This window comes from Oxyura jamaicensis, chromosome 5 (assembly GCF_011077185.1).
Source record: "Oxyura jamaicensis isolate SHBP4307 breed ruddy duck chromosome 5, BPBGC_Ojam_1.0, whole genome shotgun sequence".
NCBI classification, from domain to species: Eukaryota; Metazoa; Chordata; class Aves; order Anseriformes; family Anatidae; genus Oxyura; species Oxyura jamaicensis.
Window position 1 is genome coordinate 39376782 of NC_048897.1, and position 16639 is coordinate 39393420.

The window sequence follows — 16639 nt, forward strand, 5'->3', positions numbered from 1 at the left end:
ATAGATTAAATTTAAATAGTCCCTCTGGCCTTTAAAGTTGTGAATTTATGAGCAGATTCAGGGATGACACTGAAACAACTTGAAAGATACTGTAAAAATGCACTTAAGTTTGCTAGTACTGATGTTTGTGGAAGTTATGCCTGTGCCTGTGGAAGATATTTTTTAATGAAGAATTATGTTGTTATTAGATTCTGAGCTTTTAAAACAAACAAAAAGCCCCAGAAATTCCTGCAAATAATGTTGTTAACCTTTGAGTCAGGGAATACTGAAGAAACGCATGTTTTTTAACCTACTCGGATAGAGGGGAAATAATATTCACAGCAAGAACTAAGCATTGCTGTAACATACTTAATTTCACATTGTTTTGGTAATGTCATACTGAACAGTAATTTCTAGATTTCCAGATAAACTTGCCCGTATCGCATACAAAATAATTTTAGATTTGTGCTTTAGATGGCTCTACTGCAAGGTCCTTGCAGTAGAAAATTCAACAGATGTGAATAATATTGAAAACATAGTATTATTCATTGTTATTTATAACTAAACAAAGTATTCAATTGTTTTTGTATTTATTTTCTTTTATAACAAAAGGGAGCTTAGCATGGTAAATCGTTTTAACATTTTTCATATTGAACAGCTTTGTATTTAAAAGAACCTATGATTGCAGAAAAAAAAGAAAGTATTTGTTGATATTGTTGGTACTTACAACACTGAAAAAATAATATACACTTTACTAAACGGAATGACTGAATAATTTGAAAATGTATTTATTTTTATTGCTCTCATGTATCTCATGTATCTTTAAGTATCTTAAAATTGAATTCTTTTTAGTGGGAGATTAAAGATGAGTGAAAGAGAGGGTTTTGTTTTTCTTCAGGGACTGACCACTTAAAAGCTCCTTTGAAGGGAGGGGTGGTTCTAACCTGTCATGTGAGTTTGAAGTCTTTAGATGCAACCAAAATGGAAAGCCACAAAAACATGTCTGCAAAACATTTTTTTTTTTCATTTTTGCTTCCTGATTTCAATCTTCACTTGGGATATAGTCCTTTACTTCTCTCCTCTGACTCTTTCTACACTGTATGTTCTTGTCTTTTTCAATCATCTTCCTTCCTCCTTTCTTGTTTGTTTTTGGTCAATGCTATGATGTTTTCTTGTTTTCATATGAGATACAATCTGCATTTCCATACGTTTCTCTAACCTTTTCAGTTAGCCTCTTTTATAACCAAGAGCTGAGAAGCAATCATATGAATCTGTCTTTGAAAATGATTTACACATAACACAGCAAAATAATTTTTAAAAAATTATCTATATGTTATTCTGAATGAAATAACTCTTGTCTAGGATATGGATACAGTCACAGAATATTGCTTTCATATAAGCCTGGAAACCTTTTATGTATTTGAAAAAAGGTACATAGAGCTGCATAGATTTCCTTGCCCTGTAACTCAGTCTATTGAGAAGAAGAAAGTGGTTTTGTGTAGCAGCTTTTAGGAAACACTTGTGTGAATCTGTGAATTTGCTTTCAGCAGTTTTGTTTCACATATAAGACAGGTATATATGGACAGGCAGGTGTTGCAATACACTTGAAATGTGTGCATTTATGATGTTTTCTGCACTCCCCCTCCAAATGCTTTTTAATTTCAAGGTATACTTGGTATGAAAGAAGAAACAATAAAATTATTTTCATGTGTAACAAGGGGGCAATGCCTTATACTAATAAATGACCATTTTGGAAAGGAAATGACATTTTCCTCATTCTTTTGAGTGTCTTTAAAATGAACTAAATTGGATGTATTATGCCTGGGAGATGAAAGTCTAAAAATGAGGTAGGTATTACTCAGTGGCAAATGGCAGTATTACAGTCAATTTACCCAGCATTAGTACGGTAGTTTAATAGAGCTAAATACATAGTTATCAATTAGCGGTCCATTTTGTATCATTTTCTTTAATTCTCTTCTCCCCAGCTTCTGTTTTTAGCATTTACATACCAATATGAACTGCTTTCTGTCCAACTTTTCTTCCTGGTCCCTCCCCAGTGATTTAGATGCTTTAGTTCATAGAAGTGGCAATTTTTCATATTTTAATATTAATTTAATAATTTAATATTACAAACTTAATATTAATTTAATATTATTTATCATAATATTAAATACATGATTAATCATCTGTTTGGAAGAATACTTTTAAGCTACAGCTTGATGTACTAATAACAATAATAAATTTTGCAAGGTGCAAATCACTGATGCTGGTTATTTATAAAATTTGCAAGTGTTCATATTGACTTACAAAGGGGATAGTTGTTACTTGTTTAGTCTAATAGGAAGGAAATTTTGGGCATTTATAGTTCTGTAAAAGTCTGTCATCCTAGAGGTTGTGATTAGTTTTGTATTAAAAAAACTGTGATTGAAATGATAGAATTTAAATTCTTTGAATACATTTGCAAGAAGTGTCAAATGTAGTTTTGATTTTGTCATCTCAGTTAATCCTCATGTAGTATAATTGTGTCAGCATTTCTCTGCAGTTTTAATATTTTGCACAGTGTGAACATTGAGGGCCAGGTCCCTGGCTAATTACAAATGGTTGAGGTCCCATTCTTGAGATGTGGTGTTTGCAACAGCTTTCACCAATTGATGGGCAGACAAAGAGCTTGTACATGAGAGCAGAACAAAGTGAGCTCCTTAATTTGTATGCATGCAAATGATCATGACTTATATTAAAAAGAAAAAAAAAAAAGCATGTCAGGGTTAATCAAGCAATGAAGAATTAGCTATTCATTGGGACATTGGAAAGTTATGCTGGTTGGTAGCTTCTACGAAAGCTGTGCTCTTGCTCCTGGAGAAGAATCTTTTTTCATCTTACTTTGTAGTCACCTTACTGCGCAAATCATTCTGTGTCAAGAGTCTTTCATTCCTTCTTAGTCACATCTCTCATGAAACAGATTTCTAATTCAGTCCCCAGTATAGCAGTTTGCTGCCAGTGTCGAGATTGAAATTGTCAGGACCATCACACACGCAGACAATGCTAGTCATTATCAAGGCAAAAACAGGCAAGCAGAACCTTTTTATTACTACTTTAAAACAAGTCTAAAAGCTTGTGTTTGGACTAGGCAGGAAGATGTGTGTTCTCTGAGCAGTAGTTGCTTACCCTTTGTAAAGAAGGCTTGTTTTTGAAACATAGTATTTCTAGATACTTCAATCCAACTCCAGGTATTTTATGATTTCTATGACCCATATTTAGTCATTTTGGCTTTGGAACATACTCTTCTATTGCATCGAGCAGTTTGTATTTTCTGTATATTTGATCAGAAGAGTTTTCTTAGCGGCCTAGTGAAATAGCTGGACTACTTTGAGCTTTTTCATATTGCATTTTGTCTGATTTATTTTGAGTTCATTTAAATGCTTTTATATAAATGAAGTTTCACATTTAAGCTTGTCTATTTCTATGGCTGATGAAGAATAAAGTCCTGAGATTGATTGCAGATTGTTATTTAATTTTCATTTTATTACAACTTAGTCATTTTTTTCTTTCTTGGCCACCCAAATAATGTCTAAATTGGTATTTCAGGAAATAATAATTATTTTTTGCTATAGCAACATTGTTTCATAATGTTTTCTCTTTAAATGCTTGCCTTGATTTGCAGGACAGAACTAACTAAAACTGTAGTGCTTCCTGAACTGGTAGAGCTGGCAAGAGATGAGGGCAGCAGTGTACGCCTTGCAGCTTTTGAGACATTAGTGAATCTGCTTGATATGTTTGATGCAGGTAAGGACTTAATTTAGGTTTGGTAGCCCAGTTCTTAATGCATCGTATAAATGTAATTAAATTTTTGTTCTCTCTGCAATCTTTTTTTTTTTTTTTCCCATTTATCCTGTATGTATTTCATGTCCTGCAATGCTTTTGCATATATTTATTTTAAGAAAGGTAAACTAGTTGTCCAAAAAATAAGTTACTTTCTTATTCTAAGCATCTAATATAGTGAAACCAAATTGAATGAGTAAAATTACTGTATAAAGGATAGGAATATTGGGTTGTTAATATTTACTTAATACTATTGATAGGCATAATACAAAATGTTAGTTAAACATATGCAGATGATTGCGGTTTTTTTTTTTTGCTATTAGCTTTTTTTTTGCCTCTTAATCGAAGTAAAGGTAGTCCTAGGCAGACTGGAGCCTGCCTTCTGAGCTGAAGAAACCAGGCTGGGGCAATGATATGATGTGTTGTATTTCAATTTTCAACACGGAGTGTTGTATATCAAATACACTTAAAAGTTTTGGAACAGAAAAAAAATTCTTCATGTACCATAAACTGTGGTGTGCACAACTGATCTGTTTTAGAGGTACTAAGCATCAGCAATTGCCATTTTAATCCTTGTAAATTTGTGCATACATGACAGTGAAAGTTTCTTCATTACAATGAGAAAGTGTGTGTACTATATAAAGCTTTTTATTTTATTTATAATGGAAAATGTAAATTCTTGCAATTTCCCCAGAACTCTATATCGTTCCTGTAAACATCATTAATATTTCATGCTTGTCCAGGTGTAGAGGTGACTGTCTGCATCTTCATGGGAGGAAGGAAAAATTCTCTGTTGTATCTGGTTCTGGCTTAGTGGTAGTGGGATGCCAACATTCATGACGTTCAAGTTCCCATGGCAGGTTCAGTTCAACAGTGATTGGAGCAAGCTTTAAGGACAGCTACTCTAACTGCTCCAATGCAGGGGAACATTCTGGATAACTGCAGTGCCCTGTCCTACAATCACCATTACTGTCCCAGATTTTTCAGTGGTGTGTAGGTAGACAGTAGCAGGCAGCTTTGGCTCTGTATCAGTTGTGTTCTCCACTATCTGTGTACAACTGAGGCAGTAAAAAGAAGTGAAGTACACAAAAGTTCCTTGTGATAATGTATACGTAAAAAGTTTTCAATTATAAGCTCTGTTAGTGATTGTTGATTGCTGCCCATAGCTTGCCACTTTGCTCTTTATACGGTCTTTTTCCAACCTTTTCAGTTCTTTATCGTCATTAGCAACTCTGTATTTTGCACCACATTTCCCACTCCCACTCCTGTCTTACTGACTATACTACTCCCTCCTGATACATGAATGAAGAGCAAATATTTACTTTACAGGAACTTGGTGATGATTTATTGAAATACATGACATAAGCCATATGGAGACATACATGAAGAAATAAGATTTTTGGGGAAAATACAATCAGTGAACTTTTTAGCAAAGAGTGCTTATATTAGCAAGTACACCTGTAGGTTAATATTCAAATTCTTGAGCCATTACATTGATGCTGTCAAGTTTCTGCTTCTCTTTCTTCCTCCCTTTCTTTCCCCCACCTTCCCAATTGCTTTTAACTACTGCTTTTAGCTATCAAAAAGAATTATCAAAACTCAAAAAAAAGTAGAGAAAGCAATCAGGGATTATTAACAGTTTTGCAAGGAATGTGTTTGTAGAAGTTTGGTTTGAATAATTTTTGGTTTCATGGCTGAACTACAAAACAAACATTATGAAGGTAGATCACCCAAAATTATATCTTAGGGTTTCTTTCCCACAATAAAAAAATATTTTTTCAGGTCAACCTAAATCTGTTGTTCATTCGTATGAATTTGTTGAATTTGAGAATTAAGTTACCATTACAAAAAATCCCCATCCCTTTAAAATTTGAATATTTTAAAATACAATGGCTTTATTTAAAAGAAGTCAAAATGGATCAACTTCTTTGAACATCTGCTCCTTTATTTTATGGGGAAGTAGGGTGTTTGCCACTATTTGCTGGATTTTACTTCAATTTCTAAACAATTCATTTATTTTCTTTCCCCTTAATTATTTTGTTTCTCTGTGAATTTATTGTTTACCAAAAGACTTGGAACCTCTTCTTCTCAAACTTGTTCTCAAACAAGAATCTTTTCTTCTTTTTTGAAAAAATTAACTTCCACTAGATCCAGATTTTTCTTTTTACCATCGTGGTCATGTTTGGTTTAGATGTCCCTGTATTCCTACTATTGTAGGAATTTTTATTGTTGGAATACTGCTGTATTCTTTATCTCCCTGTATTCCTTGTGAACAAAGAAGTTAGTAGCTGTTCGTGTATTCTTTGTCCTGTCTTTTAGTGGTGAGTGCCCTTTCCTTATAAATGCACAAAGACAGAAAACAGGTAAGGTATTAAAAATCAGGACTTCTGTTATGGTAGTGCTCATCGCTTTCTTTTACCTCCTATTTACTGCCTCAGTAAGTGACTGCCAAAAAGATTCCTAAGCGTGTTAAATTACATTTTTCATAACTTATTTTAGAAGTCCACTCTATGTGGTCTTTTTAGATGTTTGATAACAAATGTCTAACTTTAAAAATGTCTTTTGTTTTACAGATGATAGGAGTCAAACCGTGCTCCCCTTAGTGAAATCGTTCTGTGAAAAGTCCTTCAAAGCAGATGAATCTATCCTAGTTTCTTTGTCTTTTCATTTAGGGAAACTGTGCAATGGATTATATGGTATGATTTAATATTCTGTAAAAATATTTTAAGATTAAGGGAAGGGCAAAAAATTTGAAGCACTTAGAAAATATCCAGATTTGAATATATGAGATGAAATAATAGCAAATATGGCACTAAAAGTCTGAAATCATCTGTTGCCTAAATATTGGGTTTTGTGATTTTTCTCTTAAGATGTCCATTTGGTTATTGTTCTTTTATGTTTAGACAGGGACAGAAGTGGAAACATAATGGCTTTTATTTATTGATTTGACTGGTTTTATTATTTTATTATTTTTTGACACTTTCTGGGTATTCTGGAACATCGGAGTTGAGTGACTGAATGTTTGAAACTAGAAACCTTTGACAGCACAGTATGATGCTAACTTTGTATGTTCACTTTTGTGCTTGGTATCTTTTCTGCATAGCCCGTAAGGAGTTTCAAGGGAGAAAGGAGATCTAATACCATACAGATTCCCAGCTGCAGCTGAAGCCAAATCTGTACCCAATTCCTGTTTTCTGTACCTTAGCATTTGAGCACACCAGATCTTTCTTTGATCATTCTGCCCACCCTTGACTCTTTACGCAGAGCTTACCTGGGAAGGGGTAGAACACAGTTTTAAATGACAGAGAATTTTCCCCTAGGTTCTTAAGCCCTTTGGTATTTCTTACAGATCTTTAAAATGATCCTTTATGATCAGGTTAGACACTATCAAAGTGACAGTTGCTTCACTGCAAATAACTTGAAAGGACTTTTCCACAGGGCCTAAGTGTTGTTTACGGAAATGCGGAGCTAGCAGAGTCCATCTTGTTTTTATCATGTCTTCCCTGTCTTCTTAAGGTTGACTGACTTTGTGATCTCTTTTCTCCTCTGAATGCCATCTGACTGGTTCCCGTTTTTCCTGAAGTGCTATGCCCTAGTAGAGCAGACAAAGTGGAAGGCCTATTTCATGTGTCTTGCAAGCTAAATTGCTTTTTACATTTTTAACTGTGAAAAATAGCCTTTTTTTTTTTTTTTTTTTTACAATAGTTTGCAATAGTTAGACACTATTTGTTCAAGTGCAGCCTATGAACAGAAGTAGCTCTTTTTTTTTTCTATTTTTTTTTTTTTTAATTTTTATAAAACTGTCGTCTAGTTATCTTTCTCTTTCTTGACATACCTGGCTAAGCATGATACCTTACCACTGTCCTAATGGAATAATGGCCTAAAGTTTTAATAGCATAAGTCCAGTTTCTGAAGATCATTTTAAATTCTAAGGCTATCTTCTGAAGGAATAACAGTATCCCTTCTAGGTTGATGTCAGAATATTTAATAAGCATATTCTGTAATGCAACGTCCAAAAAAGTAAAAATTTTGAATAGTACCAGAACAAGGATAGGCCTTTCTTCATACATTTCTCCATTTTGAGAGCAAACCATTTGGTAACTCTCTTAACTGCTTTTTCAAGCAGTTTTGAAGCTGCTTTATTGATTTTCATCTCTATTTCCTGATCCCGTATTTTTGCTTATGAAACTGTCAACACACATGCCGTCCACTGTATTTTTTGTATTCACAGGTCTTATCCAGTATTAGAAGGAAATGGAATCAGTTTGATAAGCTTTCCTTTGCCCTGTTGGCTATTGCTCATTTTCTTGATTCCTTTTCAGTGTTTAAAAGTAGATTTTGTGATTTATTTTTTTTTAATTTTTTTCAAAAACATGAAGTTAATCTGAGTGATCTATAATTATATGGCTTGTTCTTTCCCCTCTCACTGTTAGATATCAGTACCACTTCATCTCTTTTCCAGTTTGATGACACTTTGGTAAGATTTCAGCAACTGGTAATTCTAATATTCTTGCATAGTGGACTGAAGGACATCTGACCTTGCACATTTTGAAAACGTCTGTCATGGTTTAAGTATTCACTGACCTTTTTCTTCTCTACTTGAAGCTGGCACCTTTGTCAGTCATTAATTGTACTGAGCCTGATTATACTAGTGAAGTTTGAAAAAGAGGATAAAAGCATTAAGTATTTCAACCTCTTGGTATCAATCTTTTTTCTCTTCTGTCTCCCTTGATTAGAAAAATCAGCCCTTCCTTGATCATTCCCTTAGAAATGCATACTTATGAAATGACCTCTTAATTTTTTGAAGTCATCTTGCTAGTTGCATTCCAGCTTGTTTTGTTTTCTAATTTTGTTCTTATACCTCTTCACTATCTGTTGCAAGGTGGCCCAATTTTTCTACTTTCTGGAGGCAAGCAGTGTTCATGTGACTGAGTTCCATAAAGATTTAAATATTTAATAAAAATTAAACCAATGTGAATGGAACAAACAAATATATACACAGTCCTGATCTTAAAAAACTATATCAAAAATGATATAAACAGAAATTAAGATTCACTCTGTTACAGCTATTACATTTTTCTGTAAACACTTTAACTGTATAATTCATAATGATGATACTGCACTAGGCTCAAGGAGGGAGGGTAGATTAAACTTGGCAAGTTTGAAAGGTTTGTAAATGATTTTGGGACATTATTAATAGCATTTGAAATGAGAAAAGCAAGCTTCGTTAATTTTTTATTTATTTACTATTTATTTATTTTTGAGGCATTTTTACTCCTGAGCAGCACTTACGGTTTTTGGAATTTTATAAGAAGCTTTCCACACTGGGTTTGCAGCAGGAAAATGGACACAATGATAATCAACTACAACTTCAAACTCTGGAACAGGAAAAGAAGTATATTTCAGTGAGGAAGAACTGTGCTTACAATTTTCCAGTAAGTAACATTAATTTGAAGTTAACTAAGTTGTATCATGTATGTTGTTTACTAAGTAGAACCACGAGAAGGGTAGAGATATTATTGCCAACAGTTACACATTTTAGCTAGATTCCAGCTCTCCCCTGGAAACTTCAAGATTATGACTTAAAGTAGAGGTTGTTCAAAAGAGTTACCAGGAAAGATTCCTCTTTTCAGATTCTTAGTAAACTGTCAGAAAATTTTGTCTGAGAGAGTGCTGTTCCAAGAGATTTCTGGTCTCTGGACTGTGAAACAGAGTAGCTTCTTTCAAACCATCCAAGGCTAGGTTTTCATTTTTTTTTTTTTTTTTTTTTAATGTGTCATGACATTGCAGGGACTTGAAGATTGTCTGAATATTTAGATTCATATTTGAGATAAGTTCCTGCCTGAATACAAAAAGGATTTTCTAGTTTGTAAGAGGTATTTAAATTTACCACTCATGATTTTCTGAATCTATTTTGTATTTTGACATTCTGCATTTATAAAGAAAATAAGATAGCACCAAGAGCCAGTAGACAGTTATTTTTATTCTACTTTTTATAGACAAACAGCAAGTATGTAGGTATAAATCTGTTGGTTTATTTGAGCAAAAGCAAGGTATGTACACACACAATTACACTGAAATTCAGATGCTTGTTTTTTCGCTCATTAAAATGTTCTGAGGTCTCCAATTGCAGCTTCCACTAGATCACAAAAACGTTAACATGATGTATAAAACTGAGGTTTTATACCTTGTGTTTTCAATCCCTGTCTTCACAGAAGAGCCTCCAGCACATCTGGAAGATCTGTAAATCCAGTTAGTCCTTAAGTCTTTAACTTGTCTGATGCCTGTGTTTTGACACAACCATCAAAAATACCACACTTTGTCTTTGAAATCACAACCTGTTTTCTCCAAGTGTCTTGCTGGTTGTAATTCAGTGTTTTCTTCTCTGATAGTGTAGCCCTTTAGTAATACAGTTAATTAGAGACTTTATTTTTCTGTAGGCCATGATAGTTTTTGTGGATCCAAAGAACTTTCATTTAGAACTATATTCTATATTCTTCTGCCTTTGTCATGACCCTGAAGTTCCTGTCAGATACACCATGGCCATAAGCTTCTATGAAGTAAGTCTACAAAACTTCTTTGTTAGTACTTACCTGTTTTTTGGTTTATGTTTTGTTCTTTAAAGTTACATTTATGACTGTTAAACACAAAGAAAAAGATTTGAAAAAACTTGTTAAAATTAGTTTGTCAAAAGTGTTCAGTCCCTTACAAAACATAATTATAGCCTGTATACATATTAGTGTATTTAAGTTGTGTGACATTAGACTACAATAGTTTATTGTGAGGTGAGCTTTTAAGAATCAAAAGCTGGAAAAAAACTGGTCTAGTACTGCAAACATAAGCAATTGCAGTAATTGGAATATTTGAATGTTTTGAATGCTATTGTGAGAGGCACAGGAGAAAGAAGCTTGCCACTTTGGTCCAGAAAAACTTCTTTAGAACTGTACAGTGTGCTACTATGCTGCCATTCTGTGTAGAATATTTATGTATATCAAGACTAGGTTCAATGCTCAAATTTCGTATGAAACTACTTGGAAATTTATGCAGATCTAAAAGCCAATGCGTTTTTATTATGCCACTCAGTTTACAAAAGTTCCAGTACATTATTTTCATAAAAGTTCAAAAAATTCTTGAACTGCATAAATACTATTAGCTATATGGAGTGAATTCCAGAAGAAAAATGTGTGCTCTCTCCTGATTGTAGTAATCCATATTGGAAGTCTTCAAGGTTTTTGTAGTGTTTTACTTAGAATCTTTGTATTTAAGTCCTCAAACTAGCCTGTTATGCCATTATGTAGCTGGGGAAAATGATAAGCTAAGCAGCTTGCTGAAAGCATTTAAATCACTAGTAGGGAAATAAATGAATCATAGAATCATACATTCTATGAAGCTAAGGTGGCTTTATTTCCACAATATTAAGGAAGATGGATTTCCACCTCTCCATGCCTGTTGATGCCTTGCCTTAATGAATGATAATCCAGTTAATTGTTGAAATTATTAAGTTAGCATACCATTCTGCATGTTTAATGTCAGATATATAACACTTTTAAGGTTCTGTCTGAATATATGTAAAGTATTTTAGCTCATTAAGAAAAATCTGTAAAGTTACACCTTAGTCTTGAATGTACATTTAGTGCTGGTTGATGTATTTTTAAAACCATAGCTAAGCAACCACATGACAGGCAGATGTAAGTATTTTATGGCATTCACTGGTAGCTGGATATATGTATATATATTTCAGTGACCTCCAGAAACCATTTCCTTAAAGCTTAATCTTAATTGGAAGTAAGCTCTTAGCTCTATTTGTTGTTTATACAAACAGAAAGCCATTAAAAATCATTGTCTAAGTATTCTGTATGGCAAAAATCTCATTCCTCAGATTTTTATCATATTTTTATAAGACTTTTTTAACAGTTTGGAGATGGACTTTCGGTGTTTTTTAGAAATCTATATGTGGCTTATCACAGGAAAAACAAGACAAATAATGAAGGAGTGAAAACTTCTTATTTTGGGGAACCTTGAAGTGCAAAACAGCCTCAGCCAGTTTTTATATTTTATCTTTTGTAAATTATATAGCTGACTGTTTACACTTATATGGATCACGAAGTTTGATATTTGAATATTCCAGAATGATTTTTTTTTTATAGCCTTGCAATGCAGTCCTAAATTATTTTTTTTTTTTTTGGAAAATGAAATAGAGTTTATTCTTAAAGCATGTTTCATGGTTAGGTAATAGGTGTGTTTCTTGTTTCATATTCTTTATATAAGCATAATTTTAATGTGATCAACAGGAAAGTACATAACTTTAGAAGGCTGATATTAAAAAAATGTTTCGCATCCCCTCATGGTTGATGAAAAGTAAGCACATGCAGCATAATTCTTGCAGTACCGTGGAATTAGAGTATGGTTTATCTTGCTATCTCACTGTTTTTTGTTTGTTCGTTTTTTTTTGAGGTTGCTAAACTTTTAAATTCTGGTGTGTATACAATTCATAAGGAACTGGTTACGCTATTACAAGATGAGTCACTGGAGGTAATATACTTTTATTGGAACTTTATTTTGTTTGTTATATTGAGGCACATTATCTTGACGTTTAATAACTCTGCAATAAGACAGTAACTGCTTGAAATAATCTGTAGCTTTTACTTCTGTTTCACAGACACTTCATAAAGATGTGAATAAAGCAAGCCTTCTGTGAATAAAAAGGAGGAAAATAGGAAGGTGTTTGAATTCAGTTAACCCACGCTGAATTCAGTAACTTTAAAAATATTCATTCTAAATATTTTATTGATTGTTTTATTGTTTATTATCTTACAAATTCTGTGGAAATATTTGGTTTTGCTACTGTGTCAAGATACTTGTTGATAGCATTCCAGGTTTTTGCTTTCTTTTATTTACATTTCTTCCATTGAAGAGGAGATGAAGTTGTCTATGGTTCAAAGATTAACACGTGCAGAAAAGTTTTTAGTCCAAGCTCTGGTACAGAATTTCTGGATTTTCTTGAGATGGTTTAGTTTAGTGTGCCTTAGTTTCAACCTATGTAAAGCATGAGTCACTTAGGTATGTATAACAGATACTGTAGCAAAACATTTGGATTGAAAAAGGTCTTTGTTTGAGACAAAACTGCTGTTTCCTCTTGTACCAGTTATTCCAATACTTGATACATTTTTTTCTGTATAGGAACTTTGGATATGGCATGGAAAAAATAATTTTGCTTTGAGGTGCTCCTTTTGGTATCCTTTGTTAGGCATTTTCAAGGGAATTAAAAGTATTCATAGAACTACTTTTAGCTTATGAAATTTTGACCAATCTTAAAAGATTTCTCAAGTTGAATACCTGAAAGTTGAGACTCAGAAGCAGCTGGTAATTTTGAAAAATTATCCTAATTATATTGAACTAATAAAAATATCCAGTGTTACAAACTATAACAGTCAGAACTGGTACCAAGTAATATTTAATGATATAATTTTCTAGTCTAGTTTCAAATCTAGCAACCTTTGAATGTAAGGTTATTCTATTAATAAAGGCTAAATATTCTGTTATAATTTGTTCAGAATTTTCTAATTCTGTTCTAATTGTAGAGCTTAGGGATATGGTTTAGTGGGGACTGTTAGTGTTAGGTCAGAGGTTGGACTTGATGATCTTGAGGTCTCTTCCAACCTAGAAATTCTGTGATTCTGTGATTTATCAATGCCAGTTAGAGGAAAGGCTGCTTTTAGGATTCAGACAGAAAATATCCAAAATACATTTCTTAATGTTTGTCTAGGCTGTTACTTAACTCTCTATGAAATGCAGATCTTTCTTATGAATGAATTTTCCTTTTTAAGTATTGTATACTGTGAATATTTTAGAAAGCACTGACTGTGGTATTGGTATAAATCAAAGCTATAATTCTGTTTTCCTAAAATGAATCCTATAATACTTATATTACTATATTAAAACATCAGTTTTAAATCCCAGACCAAGCTTCATCAGTACAAATAAGTTGTACCTCATTCTTTTTTTTTTTTTCTATCTTTACGTTGGTGTGACAGAACAGCAGTAACATAGAAGGGATATAGTTGTGAGAGATAAAAATTGACTGGAGTTAATTTACAAACCTCATTCATGCAACCTTTCTTTAAATAGGTGTTAGATGCACTAGTAGGCCACCTTCCTGAAATCCTTGAACTAATGACGACTAATGGAGGAGAAAACAGTGGATCAGAAAGCAAGGTATGCAATACTATGTTTTTCAATCTATTTTCTAAATTTAAATGAAGCTGGTAACAAAGTTATTTCATTAATAGTATAATAAGGTTTTCATGATTAGCTTCTGCTCTGGAGAAAGAGAGCTTCTGGCTTTTTATTATTTTTATTTTTAAACTTTAATAAATAAATAAAGATTAGACTTACTGTATTTTTTTTTCCCATGGTCTTTATCTAATTAACCACAGATTTGACGAAATAGATCAGATTTTGAAACAGTCATTAAGTCGAATCAAAACTGACAAAGCTAAAAATTGGATTCACACTGAAAGAGTGATTGTTAATACCTACTTCTTTGGTATATTGATGTTGCAACTACCAATAGTTACCATTTTTAGACATGGTTGGAGGGAGTCTGTTTTAGGGAGGAGGGAGTCTGAATTAGGACTTGGGAAATCTAAATTTACTTCTCAACTTTGCTTATTTAATTTAATTTTATGTGGCTCTGGGTGATGGTTTATTCAGTGACTCCTCACCTGAAAAATGGAACATAAAAAGTATCTGCTGCTTCAAGATGCTGTTTTGAGCTAATTGAATAGAGAATGTATTTTTTTATTTTATATACAAAAGTTGAAACTATTATTTAAAGTTTATCAGATGTTTGTAACTGTAAATGCATACAACATGTAACAAGTGCCAAGTCAAGTGTGGCAGTGTATTTCACTTTGCTTAGTGCAAAAGAGAAAGTGACCGCTATAAAGTCCTTGCCTTCTACTGAGATGAAGTGTACAATTGCTTCCAAAATGAAGTAGGAAACTGAGAAAAGTAACTGCAAAGTTTAAGAGTCTAGGAGGAAAAGGGGATTTATTTGGTTTAAAGAAGAAAAGACAAAGAGGACTGTCATAATTGTCTTCATACCTGTAAAAGGATATTACAAAGAGGTTTTCATTGTCAGGAGAAGGGGTTGGAACTGAAGGTGTATTTAGCTAGTTACTGGAATAGCTTTCTGAGTAGTTAACCATGGAATTTACTGTGTAGAAGAGGTAGTGTAATCCTGATCAGATTTTTTTAAGAAAAACTTAGACTAACACCTCCTGGCAATGGTCACAGTATAGCTGATCCTGTTTGCCTAGAGCAATTAATTGGCTGCTTAAAATTTCTTTCCTCCTCACGTGGTTGTGCTTTGTTTTTAAGCCTTGTAACATATCATGCAGGTAGAAGATATGAAATTATGTTTATATTTTTATATTTATATTTTTATTTCTAGTTACTCTCTATTCCTGACTTGATTCCTGCATTAACAACAGCAGAACAGAGAGCTGCAACTTCATTGAAGTGGAGAACTCATGAGAAGTTACTACAAAAATATGCATGTCTGCCTCATATCATATCAAGTGATCAGATTTATTACCGTTTTCTTCACAGAATGTTGACAATCATTTTGACAAATGTGAGCCCATCTCTTTCCTGTTGTTTTTCATTTGCTTATGGTATTTAGAACAATTATTACTAGATATTTGCTATATGTAGCACTATTTAAACATTAATCTTAAAGTAGTATTTCTCATTGCATATAGTATATCAGGCTGTTTTATTTCCTGTAAGATTGAAAAAAAGTGCTCCAAGAACTCTTTTCCCCCAGTTTGAGTAGCAAAATTTGTATTGACAGATTATCAACTTCCACTCCCTCAACTCTTCTTTCCTCCCTTAGTGCTTGTTACCAGTTTGTTTCTAGGTAAATCAAAACACTTTCCTCTGAGATACACGTTAAAATCATTAAACAAAGGTGCTATCTCTTTGTTTTTTCCTGTGATATTTGAATCAAAAAGTGTATAATTAATATTCTACATTGGCATAACCTCCACCAGTCTGATTTTGCATAACAGACATAACTACAATTGCAGATAGACACGAAATAATCTACATTTTTACATGACAGCTCTGTCATGAAAAGCATAGTCTGTTGCCGGGCTTCACAGGAATTGTATTTGAGTTGACTAATATTCCTATTCTTCTCTCATTCTCCTTGGCAGGCTGGTATTTTCTGCAGTAAATTATGGTCTTTCTTCTCAATGTAGGGAGACAGTGCTTTATGGGAAATGAAATTAAGACAAAATGGTACATAATAAATTGTGCTTGATAGAAACATACGGATGTTTAAACATTTCAGGACCAAATTTCTAGGCAAAAAAGAATTTTGCAAGTAGTTGCACCTAAAAATGCCAACCATGTATCTATTCATGGTTATGCCAACCATGTATCTATTCAACTTGAGAAAAAATTGGGTTATAAAAAGTAATAAAAATATTAAAGGACTATCATATCATATAGGCTGGAAAAGACGTCTCAGATCATTCTAGACCAACGTCTAACCTACCCCTGCCAAGGGCACCACTAAACTGTGTCACTAAGCTCCACATCTACATGTCTTTTGAAGACCTCCAAGGATGGTGGTTCAACTACTTCCCTGGGCAGCCTGTTCCAATAGTTCACAATCATTTCAGTGAAGAAATTTTTCCTTGCATCTAACTTTAACCTCCTCTGGTGCAATTTAAGGCCATTTCCTCTTGTCTTACCACTTGGTCCTTGGGAGCAGAGCCCAATCCCCACCTTGCTATTTCCTCCTTTAAGTTAGTTGTAGGGCATGGTAAGA

The 16639-nt window shown here is 33.3% G+C and overlaps 1 protein-coding gene across 3 annotated transcripts in view; it reads left to right on the forward strand.

Annotated features, from left to right (window-relative positions):
• The window catches only part of PPP4R4 (protein phosphatase 4 regulatory subunit 4), a 72576-nt gene that overhangs the window by 40262 nt on the left and 15675 nt on the right, over positions 1–16639 (forward strand). For all 3 annotated transcript variants that reach the window (XM_035327454.1, XM_035327453.1, XM_035327451.1), the window contains exons 8-14: positions 3641–3762; positions 6372–6494; positions 9064–9233; positions 10239–10358; positions 12253–12330; positions 13927–14013; positions 15254–15436. In XM_035327454.1, coding sequence (XP_035183345.1) covers positions 3641–3762; positions 6372–6494; positions 9064–9233; positions 10239–10358; positions 12253–12330; positions 13927–14013; positions 15254–15436 — 883 coding nt within the window. The remainder of the gene's footprint in view (positions 1–3640; positions 3763–6371; positions 6495–9063; positions 9234–10238; positions 10359–12252; positions 12331–13926; positions 14014–15253; positions 15437–16639) is intronic.